Source organism: Podarcis bocagei (assembly GCF_964188305.1).
Source record: "Podarcis bocagei genome assembly, chromosome: 6".
Classification (NCBI taxonomy): Eukaryota; Metazoa; Chordata; class Lepidosauria; order Squamata; family Lacertidae; genus Podarcis; species Podarcis bocagei.
This window is the reverse complement of record NC_138130.1, coordinates 25701715-25727095: the sequence shown is the minus strand read 5'-3', so window position 1 is coordinate 25727095 and position 25381 is coordinate 25701715. Positions and strand designations below refer to the sequence as shown.

Genomic DNA, 25381 nt, shown 5'->3' with positions numbered 1-25381 from the left:
CTACTTACATACCATTTTTCTGGCAGAGATTAAAATAGTCATTTGTCCAGCCCAGCCTTTAGTCCAGGCATCCCCAACCTGCGGCCCTCCAGATGTTTTGGCCTACAACTCCCATGATCCCTAGCTAACAGGACCAGTGGTCAGGGATGATGGGAACTGTAGTCCAAAACATCTGGAGGGCTGAAGATTGGGGATGCCTGCTTTAGTCTCTAGATGTTGCTGGACTACAACTCCCATCACCCCTCACCAGCATGGCCAGTGGTCAGGGATGATGGGAGCTGTAGTCAAGAACACCTGGGGACCCCAAGGTTGCAAAAGGCTGGTGTAGCACATCATAAATGCCTTTACTGAATTATGCCACATTTGATGCAAACAATTGTGGAAAGAAATAATAATAATAATAATAATAATAATAATAATAATAATAATAATACAGAAAAGTGTAGAGAGTTTTCTGTGTGGATAAAACAGTATCAACTATTTGTATAATGTGGCTGGGATTATGAGTGTCCAATTCAATGCTTTAAGAAAAATCTTGCTGGTCTTAGTACCTCAACAGAAGCCTGAAGGAGAATTTACAGGGTTACTTAACACATGTCATACACTTTAACACAGAGCCTTCCACTTAGTCACACAGCCAGGAATGAATATTACTAAATGAATTGCCTTCCAAAAATTAATTGAAGGCCAGGTTGATTATCTTAATTTGAAGGTCCTCCAGATGTTGTTGTACTCCAGCTGCCATTGGCTCCAGCCAACATGGCCCAGTGGTCAAAGGTGATGAGAGTTGCAGTCAAAAAACATCTGGGGGCCCACAGGTACTCCAACCCCATTGTGAAGTAATAGATATAGATCAGTTTGGGATTGTGAGAAAACACAATTTGTTTGGAATATTGTCAAGCAGTGGGATTATTGACAGGTTGCTAGAACAGAAGCTGTTCCTTGGATTTTCCTGTTCAGTTTCTCAGATAGTTTGACAAAATCTCTAGACCAGGCTGCAGTTTGCTTATTTATTAATTTTATGTCCCACCCTTCCACACAAAGTACCCATGGGTAGCTAATTATGGGTCTTAATTAGCTCTCTCATTTGCTTTCTCATTACTATGTTGATCTAGTCCAAACCATAATACAGTGGTACCCTGGGTTAAGTACTTAATTCATTCCGGCCAGCCGTTCTTAACCTGAAACGGTTCTTAACCTGAAGCACCACTTTAGCTAATGGGGCCTCCTGCTGCCGCCGCGCCGCCGGAGCACGATTTCTGTTCTCATCCTGAAGCAACGTTCTTAACCCGAGGTACTATTTCTGGGTTAGCGGAGTCTGTAACCTGAAGCGTATGTAACCTGAAGTGTATGTAACCCGAGGTACCACTGTAAATGAACCTTTCTTGGGTTGGAGACATAATTTCATGTGGGTTCCATAGTATGTAAGAGTAGTGATAATGGAGTCCCTCAAGAATATATATTTGTTTCTGATAAGGCATTTGAAAGACGGACCTAGTGCTTCATCACCATGGTTTAATTCAAAATAAAAAAATTCCTTCCAGTAGCACCTTAAAGACCAACTAAGTTAGTTCTTGGTATGAGCTTTCGTGTGCATGCACACTGCTTCAGATACACAGATATCTGAAGAAGTGTGCATGCACACGAAAGCTCATACCAAGAACTAACTTAGTTGGTCTTTAAGGTGCTACTGGAAGGAATTTTTTTATTTTGACTATGGCAGACCAACACGGCTACCTACCTGTAAATGGTTTAATTCAGTTTAACATCTGGAGCTGCTGTCTGCATACTCTTAAGATAACCATTGGCTTTGCTAGCAGAACAGAATATATGGCTTTCCTTCTTCTTTTTTGCCAACTTTTTCAAGTGACCCATTTTTGTAACTGCCTTCTGACTAAGATTAACAGAAAGAAAAACAAAGGTTATGCACAATGCAGAACTTGCAGCAACAGCAGAAAATCCTCCTGGATGGAATAAATTCTTATGTCTGCCGGTCCCACTATAAACTCTGAGCAACTTCCGATAAAACATGCCTAAGATCAAGCCGAGGGGTGTAATCAACCTGGCATGTATTAAAAAAAGTGTTTTGTGTCTCTTGTTAGAGTCAAGTTTTTTAATGGATGGAATTTTCAACTGGCCATAAAGTTGTTTTGTTTCCTAGCGGACAGTCTTCGGTTCCCTGCTTGATGTATCCACCCCCATAAGACACATATATTGTTATTTGGTCAGTTCCTAAATTATATTTGTGCAATAGAAAACACGCTTTTGCAAAACAAAGCTAACTGACAACATTTTATTCATTTGCCGCTTGTGTTTGCTAAGCATCTGAACAGCCACACATCAGGAAAGAAGGCCAGTTAAAAAACTAAAAAAACTGGGGAAGGCTTCTGGCAAAAATAGAAGCAGGCAAGCTCAGAACAAAACACTTAGCCATTTTGTTCACTATATCAGGGGATCTACTGTGGTCGAAGGAGGTGTGCACTATGTCAAATGATAAAGCTTCTGCATGCTCTCAGTTTTCTTTTCTTTTTAAAATTTATCTGAAAAAATGAGTTTTCTTTTGAGACAAATCTTAGGAATGGTGGTTCATCCTGTCCCTGAGTTTTATTTATAAAAATATGTATATACCCCCCTTTCATGTCTGGGTGGTGTAAAGTAATATAAAACCATAAAGAAGCATTTTTGGATTGAGGCATAACAAAGAAACTACAGTTCCGCTTCTTTTTGCAATATATAAATAACAATATCTCTCTGTATATATATGAATAAAAGTTATTACTGGTTTCTGAACAGTTGCTCAACATCACCCTCTCTCAGTTGATTCCGTATGCCTTGTTTTGTTTCAATAGACTGAGCTGATTTGTTTTTTCCACAGCTGCATTATCATCCTTATTTTTAAAAGAATAAAGTTGTGTTTACTTTCAGAAACAGAACATTTGTGGCTATAGCCTGCCCTCCATGCAGTAGGGAAATGCTTATCTTGAAAGCCACCTTCGGTCGGCAAATTGCATTCCTTGCTCTCTTTCTCCTACCTACATCTTCCAAAAGAATAAACAAATTACCTTCAGCCCCTCTTCACTGACGGTGGTCAGTTATTGCGAGCCTTTTAAAGGGACTCTTGTTCAGCTGTGGTGGAATTAAATATAATTTTCACAAATAAAATTACTGGGTAACCCCCACCCCCCCAACATTTGCAGAGCTTCAGATTCCTGTACAAAGCTGGTGAGGCTAATGGAGGTTCAGTCTGCTGGGTCTGCCTTCCCAACCCACATAGGTCCTATAAACTGAATGGAGCTGCTGTAGATTGCCTTTGTTCATATTAAGGTGCCATTATCTAGGCAGAGTGCTGGCTGCTCATCTCATTTAAAACTAGCTGGAATGGTAGTACAGCAGGAAATATGTAAGTACCCCTTGCTTCATTCCCAAGTGTAGCAAATGAGAGGACAGGATGGCTTTGCTTCTTAATAAGTGGGAACTACTGAGCGAAAAATGAACCCCCCTCAAATTCGCTAATGTGTACTAGATATGAAAGAAGACAGGAAACAAGGAGTGATGGCTTAGAAAGGAAGAATTATTATTTAGGAATTGCTCAGACTTGAAAGGGTTTTTAATATTTTATCATATGTAGTTGAATATTTCCAGCTTCTGTTTATTTATAGCATTCCCCCACCCACACGCTCTGCTTTGTAAATGATTTAACAATGCCAAGGATAAAATGATGCCACAAAGGAGAAAGCCATTTCTCTGCTTAAGGAGCTTTTATATATTCATTATGTAGATTAGCATTAAATGAACTAAAATGCTTTAAACAAAATAAATAACTTAAGCCACTGTGTTACAAAGGCTTACACACACAGAGGTTTAATTTTATGTATATAAAGCATCTCTGTGACTTAAGTAGGACTACTCCCTTGTGTAAAGTTAACTACTGGTGTAAAACTCTGCAAAATGAGTGCCCTAAGGCCCTTTCCCTCTTGCTATGGGATTTGAAGAACTCTCATTAAATCAAAGGGAGTCATTTGCATCCTGCTAAAGAGTAGGCCCATTAAAGAAGAGCAAGAATAAATTTAAATGAGCAACATAATACGTTTTAGAAATGTGCTTAATGTTTCTTTACATAGATATGGGCAAGCAGAATTTTTATATATGTGTGTGTGTGTACATATGGGATGATATGATATGAATATTGGTATTGGAGCAAACCCCACATACAGCAAAACCCATTTATAGATTCCCACCTGCAAGTTTTATATATAATTTTTGCCTTGATGTATTTCATTTATGTTTAATTTAACAGAGATCGGAATCTTGTGCCAAAAATAATGAGTATTATTTTTATTCCAAAACGAGCACTGATTTATTACCCACACCCCTTATTTCTGCACCATGGTAGAAATGACTGAAAAAAATGAGTAAAGTGCCTTTTTTATATAAAAATGTTATTTTGTAGGAACCTTTTAAAGGCTTAAATAGTTGCCAACTCAAAATATCAAGGGACACAACTTGCAGCAGTATACTGAATCATTTTCTGCATAAAAACGATGCATCGATTATATTTTGTTAAAAGTGTAATTAGGCCTGGGCGATATATCAACATATCACCCAGGACGGATATGAGGGGCAGTCTGTGACGACAGCTTCACTCAGCGGTATATTGCTGGTGAAATCGCCACCGCTGCAGAGTCCCTCTGCTACTTACCAGTGGCAGGATGGAGGCTCTGTTAAAGTGCTCCCCCACCCTCGTCTGAAGGAGCCCCGATCCTTCTTCTGCTCGTGTGCAAACCAGAGAAACATCGGAGCTCCCCCAACTGGAGAGCAGGAGGCTTCACGCTCCCCAGCTGAGCAGCGCCGATCTTTTTCCTGTTTGTGTTCAAAGAAGTCCCCGTCTCTCGCACTTCACTGCCCTGTCCCTCCGGCTCGTTGTGTACGTGCTGGAGGGGCTGGTGGGCTTCCTCAGCCAGTGCGGGGGGCAGACAAGCTACCTCTTTCTTGGGGAATGGGGGGCGAGTGAGCTGTCTCTTGCTCCTGGGAGAAAGCGGTAGCTCTGCCATACTCCCCTCCCCACCGGCGAAGGCAGAGGGAGTCCTGCAAACAGAGCCTGTCACATAGCACCTTTCTGGGTGCTGCTTCCAATGTGTGGAAGATGGTGCCTGCTTGCATGTTGCCCTTGTTGCTTTTGAGGGCTGAAGTTTTATCGCTTTTTTCTGCAAACTCAAAAACGTGTTTTGTGTGCATTTTCAGCATTTGATTATGTAGCAGGAAGCCAAATTTATTACCGGGGCAGTGATTTCTGCCTAAAATATTTAAGGATGTGACAGTACAGAGCATACTGATAAAACTTTGCTTATCTGCTTGATAGGCAGTATACATAGGTTGCATTGTTCATAGCCAATTCTACTAAATTTCAGAAGATTATAAACTAGTGGGTTGTCATGAAGGTTTAGATGCTTGGCAGGGTAAGCTTTGCTGCTCAGTGTTGCCTTTTGTACGCAAGAAACTTGATTTTTGTTAATTGTTCATTTTCCTACAAAGACTTTATTGATAAAGGCAACAGTATTGGTGCATATTCAGTAATCCATGTACCAGCTTATAAGCCTGTTTTAATATTATTCTCTGAAGCAAACTGGGGGTGGAGTTTTTGCTCTACTTGAGTGGGGAAGTGAGGTCAAAATTCAAAATACCACTGAAATCAGTCTTAATAAAAATATTTTTCTAACTCTGGGCATAAACCTCTTCAGTACATACCCTTAAAACAACAGCTGTGCTAAACTTCTCTCTCTTGCTTGTTTACTTGCTTTTCGAAATTTCATTTACAAAACATGAAAACAATAAGCAACCTCCTTGTAACATTAAATAATATTATGTTTATATTATTTAATGTTACAAGGAGGTTGCTTATTGTTAAGCAAGGAAAAATAACTGTGTTATCTTTCTTGATAGGCTCCATAACTGACCTGGAGACTTAAAATGCCAAATCATTTCTGTGTGTGTGATAGACAATGGCCAGAGGATCTAAATAGCTTTTTGTGTTCTGCAATAAAGCTTGCTTCTGTTTTTGCTAGAAGTAAAAGCGGGAGATGAAGGTATTCTTTTATTGAAGCAAACATATGGAAAATTGCACTAGATTGTTATAGTAGAGAATATCTCCCCTGAAAGGAATGAGGTTCATCTGTAGGGCAAACCCTTACTGTGTCACTGCGTTGGGGTTACTGCTGGACTCTCTTGCGGTCACTGCAAATAACGTCATGTCCATCTAAGCCATTACAGCCGTGCGAGTGGCACATTTTCTCATCTGTAGTGTTATATTCTAAAATGTCACTAGGCATTAACTCTGTCAATGGTGATGTCCTACCACCTAGAGATGAACCCTGCCTCAAGATGATGTTTTCCACTCCAGTGCCACTCTTACAGCAATTACTGGGTCATTAATATCATTGCATGCAATTAGTGACAGTAGACTGCACACAAGGAGTTTGCGATATTTTTTTCCACACACCCCCTCCCCACAGGAACTTTTTATTCTAACCTTTACTAAGAGGGGAAAAGGAGGCGAGAGGTTTAGCAACAAACTGTAGAAGATTTAGGGGATGCAGATGGAAATCATTGAGGGCAAATCTGTTGACAGATAATATCTTCCCAGGCTCCCTTAAGGCAGCCATTTTTCCATGGGCAAACCCATGCATCATTTAGAACAATTGGTGTAACTCAAATATGAATTCGTTTTATCCATTTTTTTGCTCAGCTGAAGGTTTAAGAAAATATCATAGAATGGGTTGGGAAGTATTTCTTGGACTCTTTCCAAGCTTGAGGTATATAAATATATAAAGAGAGAAGCCTCTCTAGTATGAAGAAACAGCATGTAGAAACGGCAGGTTTTTCCATTGGTTTGTTTATAGAAAACATATATAGCGGATTTCAGCACATAAACTGTGGTATTGGTCCTACAGAGAGAGAGAGAGAGAGAAAATTGAAGCTTGACGATTCCTTTTTATTGTGTCAGTGTGACTCAAATATATTCAAAGGCAGCGTTTGAGTTGCACAGAAGACTTAAATCCGGTATAAGTTGTCCAGAACAGATATATTGTGGGAGCAGGCTGATAATGCTGTTTTGATAAATGCCACTCTTTTCTGTATGGCTTTGACTTAACCTTTGCATTGTTAGCCCAAGCTGCAACCAACATCTTTGCCCATCTTATTCTCTATTTCCTGTCCTGTGTTGTTTCCACGCTGTCTTATTTTAGACACCAGCCCTTGGTGGTGATATCAAGTAACTATGGTGCATAGCATCCTCTATCAGGTACCTTAGCTGTACCTGATAGAGTGGTAAGCTCCCACTGTGGCAGGAGGCAACAAGAGTCCTAGAAAAGAGGTGTTTCAGGTCATAGTGCTCGCAGCATTGAGTTTTCTGGATCCAAAGCCCTGCAGATCCCCTGTGAACCTTGAGGCCCTTCAGCTGTACTCAACCTGGCTAAAGTGAGCAGGAAGCTTCGGATAAGGAGGTGTATCTGCTGGGGTTTGGATGGCTCTGCCCAAAAGTAAATGCTTCATTGTGCCAATAAAGGCCTTTCCAGGTGAAAAACATTCAAGTTTGGGGAAAATCCATATTCCTTTCCCCTTAAGCCTACTGCCTTCCCCCCATTTCTTCTTCATTGTTTTTTTCCTGGATAATGTATCTTTTCCAGCATTTAAAAGAAAGGAAATTCCTCTGGGGAAATGTGATTCTCCTTTCCCCTCTTCTTAGTCGTGCTTGCATTTGTGAAAGCAGTACGAGCAGAGTCTGCGTGAATATTTGCAGATTGCTAGTGCCTGTGATACTTATTGGTGAGCAGTGATATACTCACTGTCCTATATCTGCAAAAAAAAGGGGGGAGGGGATATGGGCAGCAATACAAAAGTGTGCCCAGTGGTGAGACAGTATGGGAGAAAAGGTAGATCGACAGAGATTTGGTCAGGTTTTAAAAGTAAATTAATTATTATTTTTTAAATGCTTTGAATTTACAAAAACAAAAGAGTACATTTCCACTGGAATCGGTGGAACACTCTGCTTCTAATTATATTCTGCTGCTCCACTTCTAAAAAGGGGATTGACCTTCTTTTCAGCAAAGCTACTTGCATCCACGTGCATTGTGGGATCAGAGAACTTTGGTGTTGACTCTTGTGGGAGTTTTGCAGCACTATCTCTTGTTATGAACACAATTCTGGTTTTTCTTCCCATCTCAAAAGGCTGTGAAAACATTCCCAGGAGCAATTCCTGATAGAGAAAACATGCTAACTGAAACAACAATGCAGAAAACTCTTAGCTGTAATGGAACATTTGGATTGTGTAAATTATAAATCTTCATAAAGTAGACTTCCAATTATTATTATTTTTTAAAAAATTTAAATTGTGTGTGTATGTGTGGCATTTAGAAATAAGCTACCATGTTCTGGTCTCCCTGCCTGGCCTCGTGCCACTGAATAAGCTGAATGAGATTCAAGAGGAGAAAACTGTTAGCTGAGAGACATCCTGTGCTTGCAACCGTAACCCTTTTCCAATGAACACTGCATGCATTTCTTCATGTAATGGAGGGCCAGGATGGTTCTGCTTGACTAAAATGGGCTCCCCCTGTTGTGTGGAGGATCCCGGCATGGACTGCAATGTACACATGGAAACCCAGTTCTCAGAGTGAAGGTGGGTGGGAGGGGGCTATTCAGGAGAAGAGGGCTCATGATCACTGGTCTTGTCACATTTACAGTCTTAAGAAAACACGTGACACACATGACAAAGGGCATTGAGAAGTAGATGATTGTTGGGTGGGCTTGTAGGTGGTGGTAGGTCATCAGCTGGAGGGGGTCCCTGGCACAGGCATCCCCTGCACTGATAGTCTCAGAAGTATGGAAACATGTGAATTGTCTGGACCTTCTCATGGGAGGAATGAGTCCTCTGGTCCTCAGCTCCCTGGTTGCATGGGCATAATGTTAAATCAGCAGTAGAAATGTCTTCTTTATGAGCAGCAAGACCTATGTGTTGCTTCACCTCGTGATACCATTAGAAAGCACTTTGAATTCAGGATTCAGTATAATTTAAAATGGCGTGTTGCTTATTTTTGTTAGTTAAACAAACAGGGAAACGCGCTCCTTCCCCAACGTAAATTTGACATGGATCAACAAGCACAGCAATGGAGCAACTCAATGTGCTTAAAATGAGTTTCTTCTACATCTTCCAGGCTCTCGAAGCTCTGGGATCAGAGGATTGGTGTAAGAAAAAAAAGCAACTTTAATACCATTTAATTAAAAAAACACTGTGCTCAGATCACCACAGCTGGTTTATGTGCAATTTCTAGTTGTTCCAGAAACAAGCACCTTGATTTGTAGTTTTTCAGTCTGTGTGGTTCTGGGTATTTTTAAATCTGTCTTGTAAAATTAGATAACACATGTGTAAGAAGAAGTAATTACTTGATGCTTTACCACGGATAGCATTTAATGAAGGTAAAAGCAACTGGCAGCAGCTACGTTATAGATATGCAATCCCATGGCAAGCACACACACTTCTATTTTTTGTTAAGACCATGTACTCAATAATCCTGTGAATTCACATTAGATCAAGCACAGCTTTGCATCAAGAATAGTTCTTTTTGCTATAACTGTATCTAAAGCTTTGGTGATTTCCCCCCTCTTAGGACCCCCCCTTTTTTTACTGATCTGTCTTTTAAGGATAGCATTTGCTGAAATTTGGATAATAGCTCACATTTGCAGGTTGCCTTAGCTTTTAAGAACCTTAATTTTTAAGTACCTAAATTCTTGAAAATAGGGTTTTAACTATCTAGAGGAGCCTTGACAGTTCTTTGGATGACATGCCGCTCAGTTGTAATGCTGCTGAAGACAGTAAGATGAGGTGGGTTGAGGATAGTAGTCAGAGTTGGCTCTCCCAGGAGAAGACTTTGTTGACCTTGCAGCAGGTTCATTGGCATGATAAGTTTTGTCCTAGCTACTCTTACTCACATATGTACTAAGCTCAGAGAAGCTATAAAGGGACCCATGACCATTAGGTCCAGTTGTGGCCGACTCTGGGGTTGCGGCGCTCATCTCACATTATTGGCCGAGGGAGCCGGCGTTTGTCCGCAGACAGCTTCTGGGTCTTGTGGCCAGCATGACTAAGCCGCTTCTGCCAAACCAGAGCAGCGCACGGAAACGCCGTTTACCTTCCCACCAGAGCAGTACCTATTTATCTACTTGCACTTTGACGTGCTTTCGAACTGCTAGGTTGGCAGGAGCAGGGACCGAGCAACGGGAGCTCACCCTGTTGCGGGGATTCGAACCGCCGACCTTCTGATCGGCGAGCCCTAGGCTCTGTGGTTTAACCCACAGCACCACCCACGTCCCCAGAGAAGCTATACCTCTGTGTAAACAGTTTCCAAAAACCTGTTTGATCTGATACAAGAGGACTATAGGAGGAGATAGCACCATTCAAAACACTGTCATCTCTTTTAAAAACCTTAGTTCTTAGGCCAAGACACATTACCACCATCACCCGTGTGTGTGTGTGTGTGTGTGTGTGTGTGTGTGTGTGTGTGTGTGTGTTTAGGGTCAGAGATGGTTAACGTTTTAAGCTTTGTTATCCCACCACTGCCAAGAATCGGTTTATATCTTCACAACAATACCGAGAAGCAGCTTGTGGAACTGAACCAACCAAATATATAGATAAAGTACCATGAATGCTTTTGGATGGTATTCGAAATCCAACAGCTCTGATAAAAGTGGAACATTCCATTGTTTGTTTGTTTGTTTGTTTGTTGGTTGGTTGTTGTTTTTGCACAGTGACCATTTTTGGGTGCCACAATCTCTTCCTGAAAAAAAGCGCTTTTCAAGGCCATGATCTTGTGCGCGTCATGTGACTCGTGTAGGAGTGTGGACCTGGAAAACCACGTCCCATTTACTCACCTGGGACTGTATGATATCTAGAGTGCAGTAGTTATAGTATTGGACAAAGACTTGGGTTCATATCCTCACTCAGCTATGGAACTCAGTGGGTGATGGGTCAACCTAAGCTCTCTCACAAGGCTATTGTGGGGGGGGGAAATGGAGGGGAAGAGGGGCATGCACACAGAGACCAGTACAAATTTTAAAGCAATTAATTTTTTCTTATCCAGTTGTACGTAGTGGTTTTACAGGGCTGCTTGTATAGGGTAATGCAAGCAAATAGATCCTCCATTTTTTTAACATCAAATATTAACTGATTGCTTGAGTTATGCTAGCTTAGCCCAAAATATTTAATATTAAATTTTAAAAGGGGGAGGGATTGTGGTTGAAGTGGACACCATCACCCAGCACTTAAAATACAATCGGTAGCTGATGCCTAGGACCTGTGGTTTCACTGCAGTACATTCCTCTTGCTTTTAAAAAGCAATTTTGCATTCTGTTTGGAAGAGGGACATGTGTCTTGATTTTGTGTGTGTCTTTGCTTCATTTCTAATCTCTTAGTGAATGAAAGGCTGTATCCAGGCACAAATCCAGCAGCTTAATTCTCCATCTGATTAGAGCAATGTTACTAACTTGATGGGTTGAAAACAGCCAAGATCCAGGCAGTGGCTTAGCCTCCTGGGAGGCAGAGTAATAACAATCAAATGAAGATGTATTAAAATGTAATATTACTTGCGCTCCATAGGGACTGTATGGAAATCATAACCCAGAAACTTTCTTGTCTGTCTGTCTCACTGATTTCTTTTCCTCTGCATTTAGAGTGAGCCCACTTCATTCTATAAGCAGGGGTGGCATAGCTTTTGAAGCATATAAATGTGACGAATCAAAACTTGGTTTATAGGATTTTCAGTGCTTTTAATGTAAGATTACCCTTTGAAGGCCAGACTTTTTCAGCCAAGTAAAATGTTCCTTGAGCTTGAAACCATGTTTAGAATTGTATTTTTGAATTGCTCTGTATTCCCCTCAGATTTTTCATTGTGTTTTTTAATTGTGCATTTTTTAAAAAAAACGAAAACAAGGAATAATCATGCAAGCCCTGCTTTCTTTGTAGAAATATAATTCCTGCAACTTCAGTGTATGCTATACAAGTTGGGATACTGAGATAAAATAACATAACAGTGACAAAAACATGTTACACTAGTTTATTCATTACATTGATATTTTGTCTCTATCTCTGGGCGATTTACAGAAATAAAAAAGCAAGCGCAAAATTTAAATGATAAAAATGCTAAAACCAATTATAAATCAAGACAGCCAAGGTCACAACACAAGCACTGCAACTAAAACCAACATAAAAGCAGCAGGGGGAATATCTCAGCCTGCAGAAATCGGCACTCCCCAAGCAAAATGCAGCCTAGTGAGTATATATGTGGCCAGTTTTGCTAACTTACATGGGTAGCAAAAGCAGCAGGTTCATAAAGTCTTCAGTGGACTGGTGTTTATTTATTTAAAATTTATATCCCAGCTATCTGCCTGAAAACGAAGCACCCCAGTCAGGCACAACTCTATCCAACTATCTAGAATACAAACAGTATAAAAAATAAACTTCAGATCATGTTCCGAGAGCTGAAACAGTATCAGTCACAGAGATATGAGACTGTCCTTGGCAGGGTCAGTCAAAAACAAATTGTGTAGGAGACAATAATGGGAAAACAACCTTTTTTTGTCTTCAGCTTTATTATTATTATTCTGAATTATTTATTTTCTTTAGCGTTAGTTATTCACTGATTCAAACGGGCTTCCAGTTGTGGTTTTCTGCGTAACAAGTTTGTTGAGTAATAAACAATACTGAGATTGAGGTTAAGAGATATGAATGAGACAGGGTTGTATAGGTCAGTTGGTTGGAGCGTGGTGCTGATAATGCCAAGGTTGCAAGTTTGATCCCCATAAGGGACAGTTGCACATTATTGCATTTCAGGGGGTTGGACTAGATGATCCTCAGGATCCCTTCCAACTTTATGATTTATATATAGATATATATATATATAGAGAGAGAGAGAGAGAGAGAGAGAGATTTAAACTTGGAGAGATTTATTTATTTTTATGTCGGTGAAAACCTTACTGTTTCCTTACATGGAATAGAAATGGCTCCGATTTCATAGAAAGGCAAGCTAGACCTTTTCATCCATGTTGGGAGCCTGAGTTCATCTTCTTTAGTTTGCTGGGTGATACCAGCAAAAGGAGGACAAACCACTGTTCTGTTCCTAAGTAACTGCAATTTGAGAGGGGGAGGGGAATTCATTTGACAAGTTACTATGACAGTTCAGTTTTTATTATGGTGCCAACATTAGACCGTGTGGTGACTGTCGGCTGCCCTGTGGTGAAGTAATGCTTTCATTTATATGGATGTGGATAGTGTCATAGCATAGCTTGGGCCATTGGGTGGCGCTGGACTTAGTTTTAGCTCAGTGGAGTCAAGAGCTCCTTGTTGCTGTTCTCTTCTTCTTTAAGAGACATTTAACACACTTGTTGATATGTCCTTTAAGCCTTCATTGGAGAATGGCCTCTCAGCTGCGTTAGGGCTATGATGGAGTCACTTAAACAAAAAAATCTATATATTTAGCTGAAAGGAATAAATGTTTCAGAATATGACAGTTCTATTTTAATTGCAACTTTGATTCTAAAGAAGTAAGGCATGCAGGGATCCTTTAGGAGCGCAGCGGTATAACAACTCCTATATTCCTTTTGGGACACTAGTTTTGAGATTTCGTCTTCTGCAGCGTTCTTTGCTGTGTCATACAGAGGTTAAGCTGTGAATTGTTTAGGTTGCATTGCCATTGCCTAGATCATGGGTCAAACAAGATGGTCTCTCTCTTTTTTTTTACAGTGTAGAAAGACACCGACTGCAGTCTGACTCTATTATGTTTTAATCTGCAAAAGGCAGCTAAAGGCAGTTGAATTCCTGAAGCTTAGTATTAAGAGCAGAACGGTCACTGTTTATTTGCTATTTTCTCTACCGAAGCTCTATTTCAGTATTTCTGTACGCTGTTGGCCAGAGTACAGATTACAAGGACAGAAACAAAGAGGTCATAAAAAAAAAACACACAGCAAAAGATGCATTTGATTTATGTCCCAAACTGGTTCTTAGTATTGATTTTTCTTTTCTCTGAAGGGGAGAAAAAAGATCTCAACAAAACAAAGCTATACATCTCCATTATTTTCCGAGCTTGGCCCCGCAGATGTGCACAATTTTCCCAAGCCAAATTTCTCACTTTAAAAATGCACATGCAAGGAGTCAGAAAACAGAGAGGTGAAATTTGGCCAGCTAACATTTGTGTGAGATGGAAAGCCAGAATTAGCCCGGGATGCCTGGGCAAGCTGAGCTACAAGGATAATATGAGAGGGAGCTGCAAGAAGGAAGTTCATGTAGTGAGGAATTATGTTACACCCACAAGGAGGGCGAAGTAGAACAAAAGCAGGAACTAGATCAAAGGGAAGGAAAAGGTTCATAGTTTTTGCAGCTAGTGAGAAGATTAGAGAAAGAAAAATATCAACATGGGGCTGGGAAGACACTTAGTGAAAGGGGGTCCGGGAGTATGAAGGAACTCAGGAATGAATATAAGGTACATCTTTCTAAGAAAAAGAAAGAGTTATGGGGCCATATCTAAATTAGATGAAAAGGAGATTCTTCTTAGTACCAGAAGTGCCACTTTATTGCTTTTTCTTCATGTAAACCCCCTGCAAGGACTTTCATGGCCTTCCCCTTTCCTTTAATAGTTTGGTAAGTTAGCAGATGTTGTTGCAAATGTGCCTTGGAAAGGCTATAGAGCACTAGGGTAGGAGAAAGTACTGGGGAAAACCCCCAATAAAGTTGATACCAGATTTATTAGGGCTATAATCAGTTAGTAATATTAAAAGTTGTCATGGCATTATTCATCAAGATAGATAGTCTGTGCAGCTATTTCTGCTCAGTGCATGAAATATTGTTTGCAACTTCAAAATCCTTGCAATAGATAAATAATGTCCGTTCTCGAAGTCCCATGAATTAAAATGGGGAACTGCAGGTTCCATTCAGCCCATTCTTGCCTTCAGAGTTTCCCTGCCTTGCAACTAGATAATTAAAATACCAAGAGCTAACCCAGCCCCCCCCCCGTCCAATCCCACTCTTCTTGCAGCTTTCTTGAGCAATTTGCCAGTGACCTCTTCCCCTCCCTTTTGGCTCTCAACTGATCAGCAACTTCCCCTAGAATTTGGGAGTGTGCATTGGTCTCTGGGAAGAGAATTTGCTGCAGTGGGATTTTTGCCAAATTCTATTTGCCCTTAAGGGGAGATGGATAGGTAGAATATCTCCCTGATGAGTTAGGCAAGCTAAGGAAGCATAAATGAAAAGCTGTCTTTGAGTCTTCATTTTGTCTGTTTTTGCTTGAGTGTGTGCATCAGTTTGTTGAAATCTTAGTCTTGGGAGTTCATAAAGCATCCTGGGCCACAGTTTCCCTGCCCTTCAGGTGAAGGCAGAAATGGAAATACAGTGGTACCTCGGGTTACATACGCTTCAGGTTACATACGCTTCAGGTTACAGACTCCGCTAACCCAGAAATAGTACCTTGGGTTAAGAACTTTGCTTCAGGATGATGACAGAAATCGTGCTCCAGCAGCGCGGCAGCAGCAGGAGGCCCCATTAGCTAAAGTGGTGCTTCAGGTTAAGAACAGTTTCAGGTTAAGAACGGACCTCCAGAACAAATTAAGTACTTAACCTGAGGTACCACTGTAGATGCAGATAGGTTTAGTCCAAGTGATAATACGCACAGGTACTGGAGTACACAAATGAGCAACTGCAAATTCTGAGTTGTGGTTTTTTCAATCGGTAGGACTCTCTGGCTTGAGAGGAATGCAAGTTACTTACTTTGCTGAGGCTGGCAGGACTCCCTTTTCTTTCCAGCCAACTCCCAGTTTTTCAGGGCAGTGTAGGTGTAGGTGTGGAGAACTGTCTACTCTTTCAACCAGTGGCATAATAACAAGACAGCCAATTGTTCATGAAAGAAAAGTGCCTGGATAAGTTAGAAACCTGATAATGCATTCCAGCTTTAGGTATACAACACAGCCTGCTCTGTTTGCCTGGCTGTCAAGCGTTTCACAACTTTTTCTGGGTAAACCTGAACAGCAGGAGTGAATTTGAACAGATAACATCTATTTTCAGGTACTCTTGCTTTGTGTAACTTCACCTGGTGGCATCCTGAAATCTTTCACTCTTGTGTTTTTGTTTTTTCAATCAGCAACATCTAATGGATCACTGGAAGGCCTGGATAACCAGGAGGGAGGGGTGTGTCAGACAAAAGCCATGAAGATCCTAATGAAAGTTGGACAAGGTAAAGACCATCTGTGTTTTTCATCAAACAACTTTGATCAGCCCCTGGGCCCCATTGAGTGTCTCAGCTTCTGCTAATAAGGTGAAACAGCATGAAACAGCGGAGTCTATATTAGTCTGCCTTTCTTTGGATTCTGAAGGCAAAGCCTATTTTCTGCACCTAAGTTACTGACAGATTTTACAGGAAGAGAGTTAATGCAATAAGATCTCTTCATTGGAGAGCTCTCCTTGGAAAGAAAGGTCACCCATGAACAACATGTGCTGCAGTTATTCTTGCTTGCGTTCTAAACATTAAAGCACAGTTTCAGAGCTCAGAATTATTTAAAACAAATGAAAAGGAAAGGGGGCTAATGCTCCCTTCATTTGCTTGTGGCAAATCCTCCCTAAAGAAGAGAGGGTTTTGTTCATTGTCCTTTTCTCATATACAGATAACCTATTGTGCAGAAAAAAACCTATTCTTTCTAATTAGAGGTTGGTTTAGTAGTCAATCAACTTGCCTGCTATGCTGAAATGTCATCTGCAAAGGTTTTCCTGCCAATTTCAGGAATCCCCTTCATTTTCTGCCACTAGCTTCACAATCTAAATCTCTGAAATAACTCTATAGCTTTTTCTCTCTTGCTTGCTTTAAAGGAGAAAATTACATTCTCATATCTTCTTGTATTCCTGCATAAAGGATCTTCTGTTCAAAGCCATTCATGCCTCGTGAAAATTGATAACCAGCTTATAAAGCACATTATTGTTAGTTTGTAGTGAATAATTTGTGTTGTTTCAGTTCCCAATTCTGGTGGGTCCCCAAATAATGCTGATCCAACTAAACGCCCGGAACAGGAAGCTGGTACCAACGGGAAAAGCTCTACAACAAGTCCCTTTGTAAAGGATCATGCAGGTAAACAGGAGAGCTTTTAGATTTTGAAGGAGGTGATTTTAAAGGCTATTTCTTATACATTTTATCTCCCACCATTAAGGGTTTATTATATAATAAGAAACAATAAAAGCAAGCATTTGCATAGGGAGAGGAAGCATGCGTACCAGTGTGTGAGAGGTCAAAGATCATTACTTCTACAAAAGTAAGCCTCTCTTCATTTGCATTTCATAGAAATGGAATGGTTCCATCTGGAAATACTGCTGACTTCAAAAAGAAGGGGGGGGAGAGAGAGGCAGGAATCGAAGTAGTTATAACAAGCTTACCAGAAGAGATGAGTTGGTGGTCATTGGTTGCAATCCAGTTCATGGTTAAGCACACTTGACTCAAGCCTAATTGAAGTCAACTAAAGGATCCTTAACTGAGCACTAGATTGTAGCCATTGTCTTCTGGCAGTATTTATGAAGAGTTTATCATTAGCACTTATCAGGCTTGCTTTAAAACATGCATAATTACTGCTGTCATCCTCTGGCGGATCACATTGGCACTCTGAATAACTCATCTAAGCAATATATAATGACTGAGCTGATTCTTGGATGAGTATAAGACGAGTATTTATCTTAAATGTCAGAATGACAAAAATAGCAGTAGCAGCCATTGAGGTGGTTCACGGGGTGAAATGTATCCAGCAGCAGCACATCTATGGAGGGGGAGCAGCCTTTCTGCTCTTACTTCTCTGAAGGTGGCAGTAGAGGTACGGGATATTGCATAAACGTTGTGCAAGGGGTATGGTCATTGCGATGGCATCAGCCACCCTCACCTATGGCTGGGCAAACATCTCAGGCAGCCATGGGATTGCACAGTTCTGGCTGTGTCATCCCATATCTGCCTTGCCATTGGCGGATATGGGTAGGAAGTCCCCTTGTCGGCCATTGCCATCTCTTTCACCTCGCAAACCACCGCATAGGCCACCACTGTAAGACCAGTTTCTTATCTTTATTTCACTTGAATGAGGAAGAATAGTGAGGGGAAGTCAGCGAGGAGAAGAATCTCAGACTAAGACCACTGCTCAGTCAGTTGACTTCAGTGCCATCATTGTGTTTTTTTTTAATAACTCCTTAACCTGTGCACCATTATTTGCCATATGCCATTAAATCTTTTGCTTGTCAGTTACTTGAGCAGGCATCAGCAATTTTGTGCTAAGGGAGGATTTTCCTACCCAAATTTAGCCTCCACAGCAATATTTTCTCTTGAAAATAGGCATCAAGTTGCAGCAAAACCTATTAAAGGTTTTCTCTGCGACAAAGCACCAAATTTGATTTAATTTAAAACATGCTTGTTGTGTGAGCTCCAGATCAGTTTGCATCCTTGTTACCGCTATTCTAGCTGCAGGTACATGGGAATCTTGTTCCCAGCAAAGCCCCCTTGCTACCAGCTATGACCAGCACTCATCTCTGCTGGCCTCTGTAGATCTAGTGGGCTAAATAGCTCCACTGGATGCTACACAGAAGGGCAGGGCAGGTGCCCATCTCTGCCCTAGCAGATCTGTGTGAGCTGATTGACCCAGGATGAGGCTAGACCCTCTGAGGCATCCGTCTGAGGCTGTTCCCACCTGCCCTGTTTTAACTAAACCGTAGTTAAAAAAAACCAAAACGTAACAAAATGAAGCAATATCTATTGGGGTCTCTTAGCATTTCAACCTGCTTCCCACCTGGCAACACAGATGCCTCTCCAGACAGAGGTTAAGCGCACAATGGCAAAGTTTAGTCCAAATTAGTGTTTGAAAAAGAAAGTGGCAGGGGAATAGTGAGTCTTGAGAATTTCCTTCCCCACCCCCGTTTTTATCCCTATTAGCTGCTTTGAGCTGACCAACATCTGTTAAGACATGGTGTGCATCAAAGGCTGCCTTGTCAGTGCCAGTCCTTGCCGCTGATGGGTGATGATAGATGAAAAGAACACAGTGTGGTTTGGGAGCAACATAAAAGTGAGAGAAACAGACACAAGCGTCTTGCTGAATGTGAATGGCTGACCTGTGGCTGGTTGTTCCTAGATGTCTTGCGGGGTAATTGGTTTGTCAAAAGTTCAGTCAACAGTCAAGTCTTTCAGTGCTGCAAACTGGTGATGGGACAATGATCGTTTTGAACTTAGATCTCTCTCGCTCTGTCTCTCCCCTCTGCCCCTTCCTTCCAACTTTATCCCTAGGTCCCAACTCAGATGGAAGCAAGGCTGGACATTCCAGTATCCTTGGTTCAGAGGTGGCCTTATTCGCAGGGATAGCTTCAGGGTCCATCATATTCCTCATCATCATCATAACTCTGGTGGTTCTATTGTTGAAGTACCGGCGGAGACACAGGAAGCATTCTCCCCAGCACACGACGACACTGTCACTTAGTACATTAGCCACCCCCAAACGCAGTGGGAACAACAATGGGTCTGAACCCAGTGACATTATCATTCCTCTGAGGACTGCAGATAGTGTCTTTTGCCCACACTATGAAAAAGTCAGCGGCGACTATGGACACCCAGTGTACATCGTTCAAGAAATGCCCCCTCAGAGCCCAGCAAACATTTATTACAAGGTCTGATGAACACTCAGCGCGGTACCTTTTTTGAAGCTCTCTCTCTCTGGTCAAAATGCTATCCGTGACGCGGGGTGGGGGTGGGGTGGGGGGTTGTGATGAGCCCCTGCGCTGGTTACTGGACCAGGCGCAGCGGAGGGAACGGCAAGCCCCACCCTGTGACAAGAGAGCCACGTTGAGATGGACAGCTTCCCTAGTCTGTAGAATTCCTGCCTTGGTGAACAAGCATTTACTTGGAAGCTGGAAGGATTTGCATAGAAGATACCTGCCCCCATTGCTGTACGTTCATCACCTCCGAAGCCATGTGCTGCTGGCATCCAGACACGTACAAAAAGCCCAGGGAAGATGGAGCAACTCATGGATGCTAATGGTTTTTAGGCGTTTGGGGAGGGAGTCGGAAGTCATCAAGCTTGAAACGCAGCCCTGTGACTTTGTGTGTACTCTTAAGAGCTTGCGGATTTGTCATACAGACCTGCTTTTAAGTAAGACTTTTTAATCATCCTTCTTGCTTTTAGTCAATCCCTGATGCATTTTGCTTCAGTCGGGTAGCATTCTCCACACTAGCATTCATTCACACTCCTCAACCGACATCACTACTGTAAAGCATACAATTATTATTATTTTATTTTTGCCATTCCATACACCATCCGTTTGTGGTAGCAGCCTCACTTGAATGATTAGTGCTTTTGGGATGGGAGGGGAGGGGAGGGCTTGCTTAATAAAGGAATCTTCCGTCCCGAAGCTAGCTTGTCAGCAGAGCCAAGAATATGAGGAGGAAGGGCTGATCGACTGTTGTTGCCTCTGGAATATCAACTGGGCCAAGCCAGACAATTTAGGCAGCGCAACACTTTTGATATCTGGAGTTCTAGGAAGCAAGTTGGAACACACAGCAACACAAGCAGCTGAATAGGGTCTCCATTTGAAGGATGCCAAGGTTGTTCTCCAATAGCAATGTGCGGGAGAGAATAGTTCTCTCCCTTTAAAGTCGGACAAAGAGTGTAAGTAAATGGACGTGCCTGGGAGACAAGACAATAGTGATATATGAGGGCAGGACTGCTGGGGTACTTACTGTGCCAGCAATAAGATGTACAGCTTTGAACTAGCTGTAGCAAAATCTCGGTCTGCTTCAAATGACATTTCTTTTTCTTTCTTTCTTTCCTTCCTTCCTTTTTTTTGAGAAAAAATAAAAAAGCAGACTCCGCTGCTATGCTTATCACATTTTAATTAATCACAGGACAGGGGAAAATTTGTTTAAGAAAACAGCAACATCTGACATAGAAAAAATCACATGCTTAACAGTCAAGAGGGCTATAATTCCATCACTTAAAAAAGAAAAAAAGCATTCACATCTCTGAATATTAATCAGGATTTTATTTTTCCTCCAATCAAGCCTTGTTTCTGGCAGTGCATTTGCAAGGGAGTCCTGTACTCCCAACACTGCTGCTATCTGGGGTATTCTCTTTCAGAGTTAAAGCACATATGGTAAACTGCTTACAGTCCGTAAAGATGCAATACATTTAGACACATGAGAGGGAGATGTAAGGTATGACTTATTTATAGTAGGTGTATAGAACCCAAGGAATATAAAGTAGCAGATTTTGTTATGATTACTAATATATATATCTATATATATATATCTAGAGAGAGAGAGACAGAGAGAGATTGCACAGACTCTACACCAGAAGATGTGAAGTTCATCTGTGGCAATGCATTCAATCTTAAATTGTCAGTCCTAAAGCAAAATGACTGGGCAAGCCTTCTTGGGGGAGGGGGGCGGCGAAAATAGCTTCACTCCAAAAAAGAACAATACTGAGAAAATAACAAAAGCCCTCTAAGCTGTCTTGCATAACTCATAGACTAGGAGAGACAAGCCCCAAAATACCACAGAATTGGCGTAACTGCATCATGTATTTAACAACCGGATGTTCTGATGTGGGTTTTCTTTTTCTTTCTTTTTTCTGTGTTATGTCCCTGTTTTGTTCCCGCCCCTTTGCCTTACAAGATGGAGTCCATTCAGCTGGTCACAAAATACGGAGAGTTTCAGTTTAGAGTTTCTGCTTGAAGCATGGTTGCTTGTCCTCCTTCCCACCTCTTATACCCTGGGGGAGGGTGGAGGAGATCTACTTTTTTATGTGCTATGCAAAATAGATGTCTTTTCACATAGTCCTGTTACCATAGCAACGATTCACTTTCTGGACTGGAAAGAACATGTAACTACAGCATTTTAAGGTTCTCAAACCTCCACTGAGCACGTGCAAAAAAAAAAAAAAAAAGGACTGTCATAGAAATGATTACTCTCTGTATTTCCTGAACCTGAAAATGATGTTGGTCCAAGGAGAAGCAAAGAGGAAGGGAGGGTGGAAGAGAATCATGGTTCTGTGGGAGGTTACCATGGTAACCAGCTACAATACAGATGTAGTTCTTTCCTAAAGCCTTCCTTTCTGTGAATCCATCCATGAAAGATTTTTTTCTTGTAAGTCATTAAGATTTGATTTGGGGAGGTGGGAGGAGAGTTAATAGATGGGCCTGGGTTTTTTTTTTGTTTTTGTTTTAATCGAGAGTATGTTTAGTTGGTTACATTCTGATCATGTACTAAACTTTGCGAGGGGGAAATATTGGATGAATCAGTGGAGAAGGAGAAGAAGAAGCAACAACCTGCAACCAGTTTTAGGGGGGTGAGGAACAAGGAAAAGACGAGCCCTGCGTATCTGTGTTGTGTCTTGTGCAGAATAATGACAATCTTACCAACTGTTCCTTTTAGTTGGTGTTTGGTTCAGCTTTGAAAAGTTACTGTAAATGCCTTGCTTGTGTTACCCCTTGAATCACCTAACTTTTTGAAATTTACACCATCATGTCTAAAGAGTGAAGATGCTGTAAATAAGTTCAAGATTTACTGTATATGGATTTGGGGTGTTACAGTAGCCTTATTCACCTTTTTAAATAAATATAAAATAAAAATACACATGGAAACGAGAATAAACATCTTTTCTTAACCAGATTGTGTATATAGAGCAACATTGGTTTTTTAATAAAGTCTAAGCGAGATGTTTTGTATAAAATCTGACTTTTGCTATGTATTTAGCTACAGCTTGTTTAAAGGCCGTATCATTCCCCCTTTGCACAGTATCCAGGAAAAAAAAAAGATAAGGTATAAAAAAGGTTGCCAAATTGCTGCATATTTGTGCTGTAATTGTGTACCATGAATATTTATTTAAGAATTCCTTTGTCCAGTTTGTAAGTAACACAGTATTATGCTTGAGTTATAAATAATTTTTTTCTCTCTTTTTTTAAAAAAAACCTAGAGTGTCATAGATTTGAAACCTGCTTTTGTTCTACATTGCAGTTAGCCCCTTCCAGAAAATGAAATCTATGAAAATTCACATTCCACATCTGTTTCAAACTGAATTTGTTCTTTAAAAAATAAAATATTTTTTTCCTATGGAAACAATGCCTTCTACGGATCTTATTTGGTCCCCCCCTCCTTTGCACCCACTTCAGTTTGGACCATATCCACTGGGGAGTTTGGAGACACCCGGTTCCACACCCCAGCCAGGATGAAGGAACCTTTACCAGCAAGAGTGTTACATTCCATTGTTATCAAATTTCCGAGTTCTGCATGCAAGCACGGCCTGGCCTGTGGGTGTCCTGAGCAGGGCGATGGATTTTATATTCCTTTTTGTACAGTACACTGCATTCTAGCCGTGCAAAAGTCAGGTGCTACACCCAACCAAGCCACAAGCTTTATCATAGGTCAGGGACACATTCCAGCCAGGCAAGAGCAGTCAATGTTGATACAGAGCAGGGCCAATGAGAACTCTGGTATGGAGAGATGTAGGGTGTGCCTGGGCTGGAAAATGAGGCTCAGGAGAGCTATATTTGGCTCCATGACCTGAGATTCCTTCTGCTGTATTTGGCTGATGAACTTATGGCATGAACCACACATCCTGTTGATTCCATCATTGTAATCAAGTTTGCAACATCTCTCATGGTGGCAACCACCTTACGATGGCATGCCTTTTAAGCCATATTTATAAAGCAAGCAGTCTTGCAAGTAGATAAATGGGTACCGCTCCAGCGGGAAGGTAAATGGCGTTTCCGTGCGCTGCTCTGGTTCGCCAGAAGCGGCTTAGTCATGCTGGCCACATGACCCAGAAGCTGTACGCCAGCTCCCTCGGCCAATAAAGCGAGATTAGGGCCGCAACCCCAGAGGCAGTCATGACTGGACCTAATGGTCAGGGATCCCTTCACCTTTACCCTTTACCTAGTCTTGCACCATGTAGCTGCTTTGGTTATTCCTTTTGAAGTATATCACCAAGAACACATTTTTAAAATCTGAAACCATAGGAATGAACTCCTTGTTTTCCTTTTTTTATTAATTATCTGGATCTAGTGTGTGCACAAAGCAACCCAGAGGGCACAGCCTTACACTTTGGAGATATGCTGCTCTTTCTGTTGGTGGACGTTTTCATAGCTGGGGTTTACCAGTGCTCTCAGCTGCCAGTCCACTTGTGTGCGATAGTCATACAAGTAGATCTCAAGGAATCCTTGACTTCTCTGTTGTGCAGCTTGACAAAGAATCTTGACTCCAGGTTCAACCACTTCATTCTGTATTGATTCACCAATGCTTATCTTCTCATTCTTGGGTGGGAAAAATGAGAATATTAGAATTTTGCAGCAACCATTCTAGAAATCTTTAGAATTGTTATTGCAGCCTATTCAGTAGTTGGTCCCATTGACCCTTGCCTCTAGGCTGGCTGGTTTCTAGCCACAAAGGAGCAGACAATGGTACTTGAAGAAAATGGTGGGCAGTATCTTCTTCTTGATTGATGCTTAATACCTTCCCCTGTTAATGAATGGTGTCCAGATTTGTCCCACTAAACACTTATGGAGTAGAATGTATCTAGTGCAGACTTAGTCCTAATTTCAGCCACTGCTGAAGGCTCAGTCCTTGTTAGGGAATCTTCGAACCAAACAGAACTTAAGTAAGTTCATACTTGAGGAAATTGGTGATGTCTCATTTTCTTTGAATCCCAAGCACAGAATGGAAGCACCCACATGAATTCAGCTGATTGCTTTTTGGAGATAAATGAACATTTTCATTTCATTATGATACCTCAGACACACAAGAAGCTATCCAGCATCATATAAATCTCTGGCAATCATCACACAGAGAGTTTGATTTGGGTGGAATCAGCCTATGCTAATTCCATGCTAATACCTATAATTCCATTTATATGTATTTTCACCGTCCACTTAGGCACTTGTTTGCCTCTATAGCATTTGCATATCCTGCATATTTTAGCTTCTGCTACACACTGCACTGTTTAAAACTCATTAAGTCTATGACTGAAATGGAATTTGAATCCTGATCTCCCAATGCCTCAGGGTATGGCTGTTCACTAGACTACATGGGCCTTCCAGTATGTTCAAGTCCCTTGTATTTTCATGTACATCCTGTGTGATTTCAAAGATCACACAATCCTTTCATTCAGCAAAACATGCTTAGAGATGTGAAAGTTTTCAGCATGGAGCTGGTTGAACTGTATCAGGGAATGTGGCTTAAATTATGCATTTGCAGACATGACAGGATTATTGGCTAGAATAATGAGAATCTGAGCCCACTGATAAGATGGCTACAATATTGTTTGGATTCTGGACTGTGAAACTCAACAGGAC

General features: G+C 41.3%; 1 protein-coding gene and 1 long non-coding RNA gene across 4 annotated transcripts in view; one reads left to right on the top strand and one right to left on the bottom strand.

Moving 5' to 3' along the window:
• Nucleotides 1-23153, top strand: part of EFNB2 (ephrin B2) — a 57262-nt gene extending 34109 nt beyond the window's left edge. For 2 of the 3 annotated variants that reach the window (XM_081198600.1, XM_081198602.1), the window contains exons 3-5: nucleotides 16173-16265; nucleotides 17037-17150; nucleotides 19329-23153. In XM_081198600.1, the coding sequence (XP_081054726.1) occupies nucleotides 16173-16265; nucleotides 17037-17150; nucleotides 19329-19711 (590 nt within the window). In that variant the 3' untranslated portion in view covers nucleotides 19712-23153. The remainder of the gene's footprint in view (nucleotides 1-16172; nucleotides 16266-17036; nucleotides 17151-19328) is intronic. The other variant, XM_081198601.1, reaches the window with a different exon arrangement.
• Nucleotides 1371-19322, bottom strand: LOC308589498. Its single transcript, XR_014009325.1, has 3 exons — nucleotides 17453-19322; nucleotides 1738-3038; nucleotides 1371-1500 (listed from the first exon to the last, which is right to left on the bottom strand). It is a non-coding gene; the product is annotated as an uncharacterized lncRNA (long non-coding RNA).
• Nucleotides 23154-25381: the final 2228 nt, after the last annotated feature.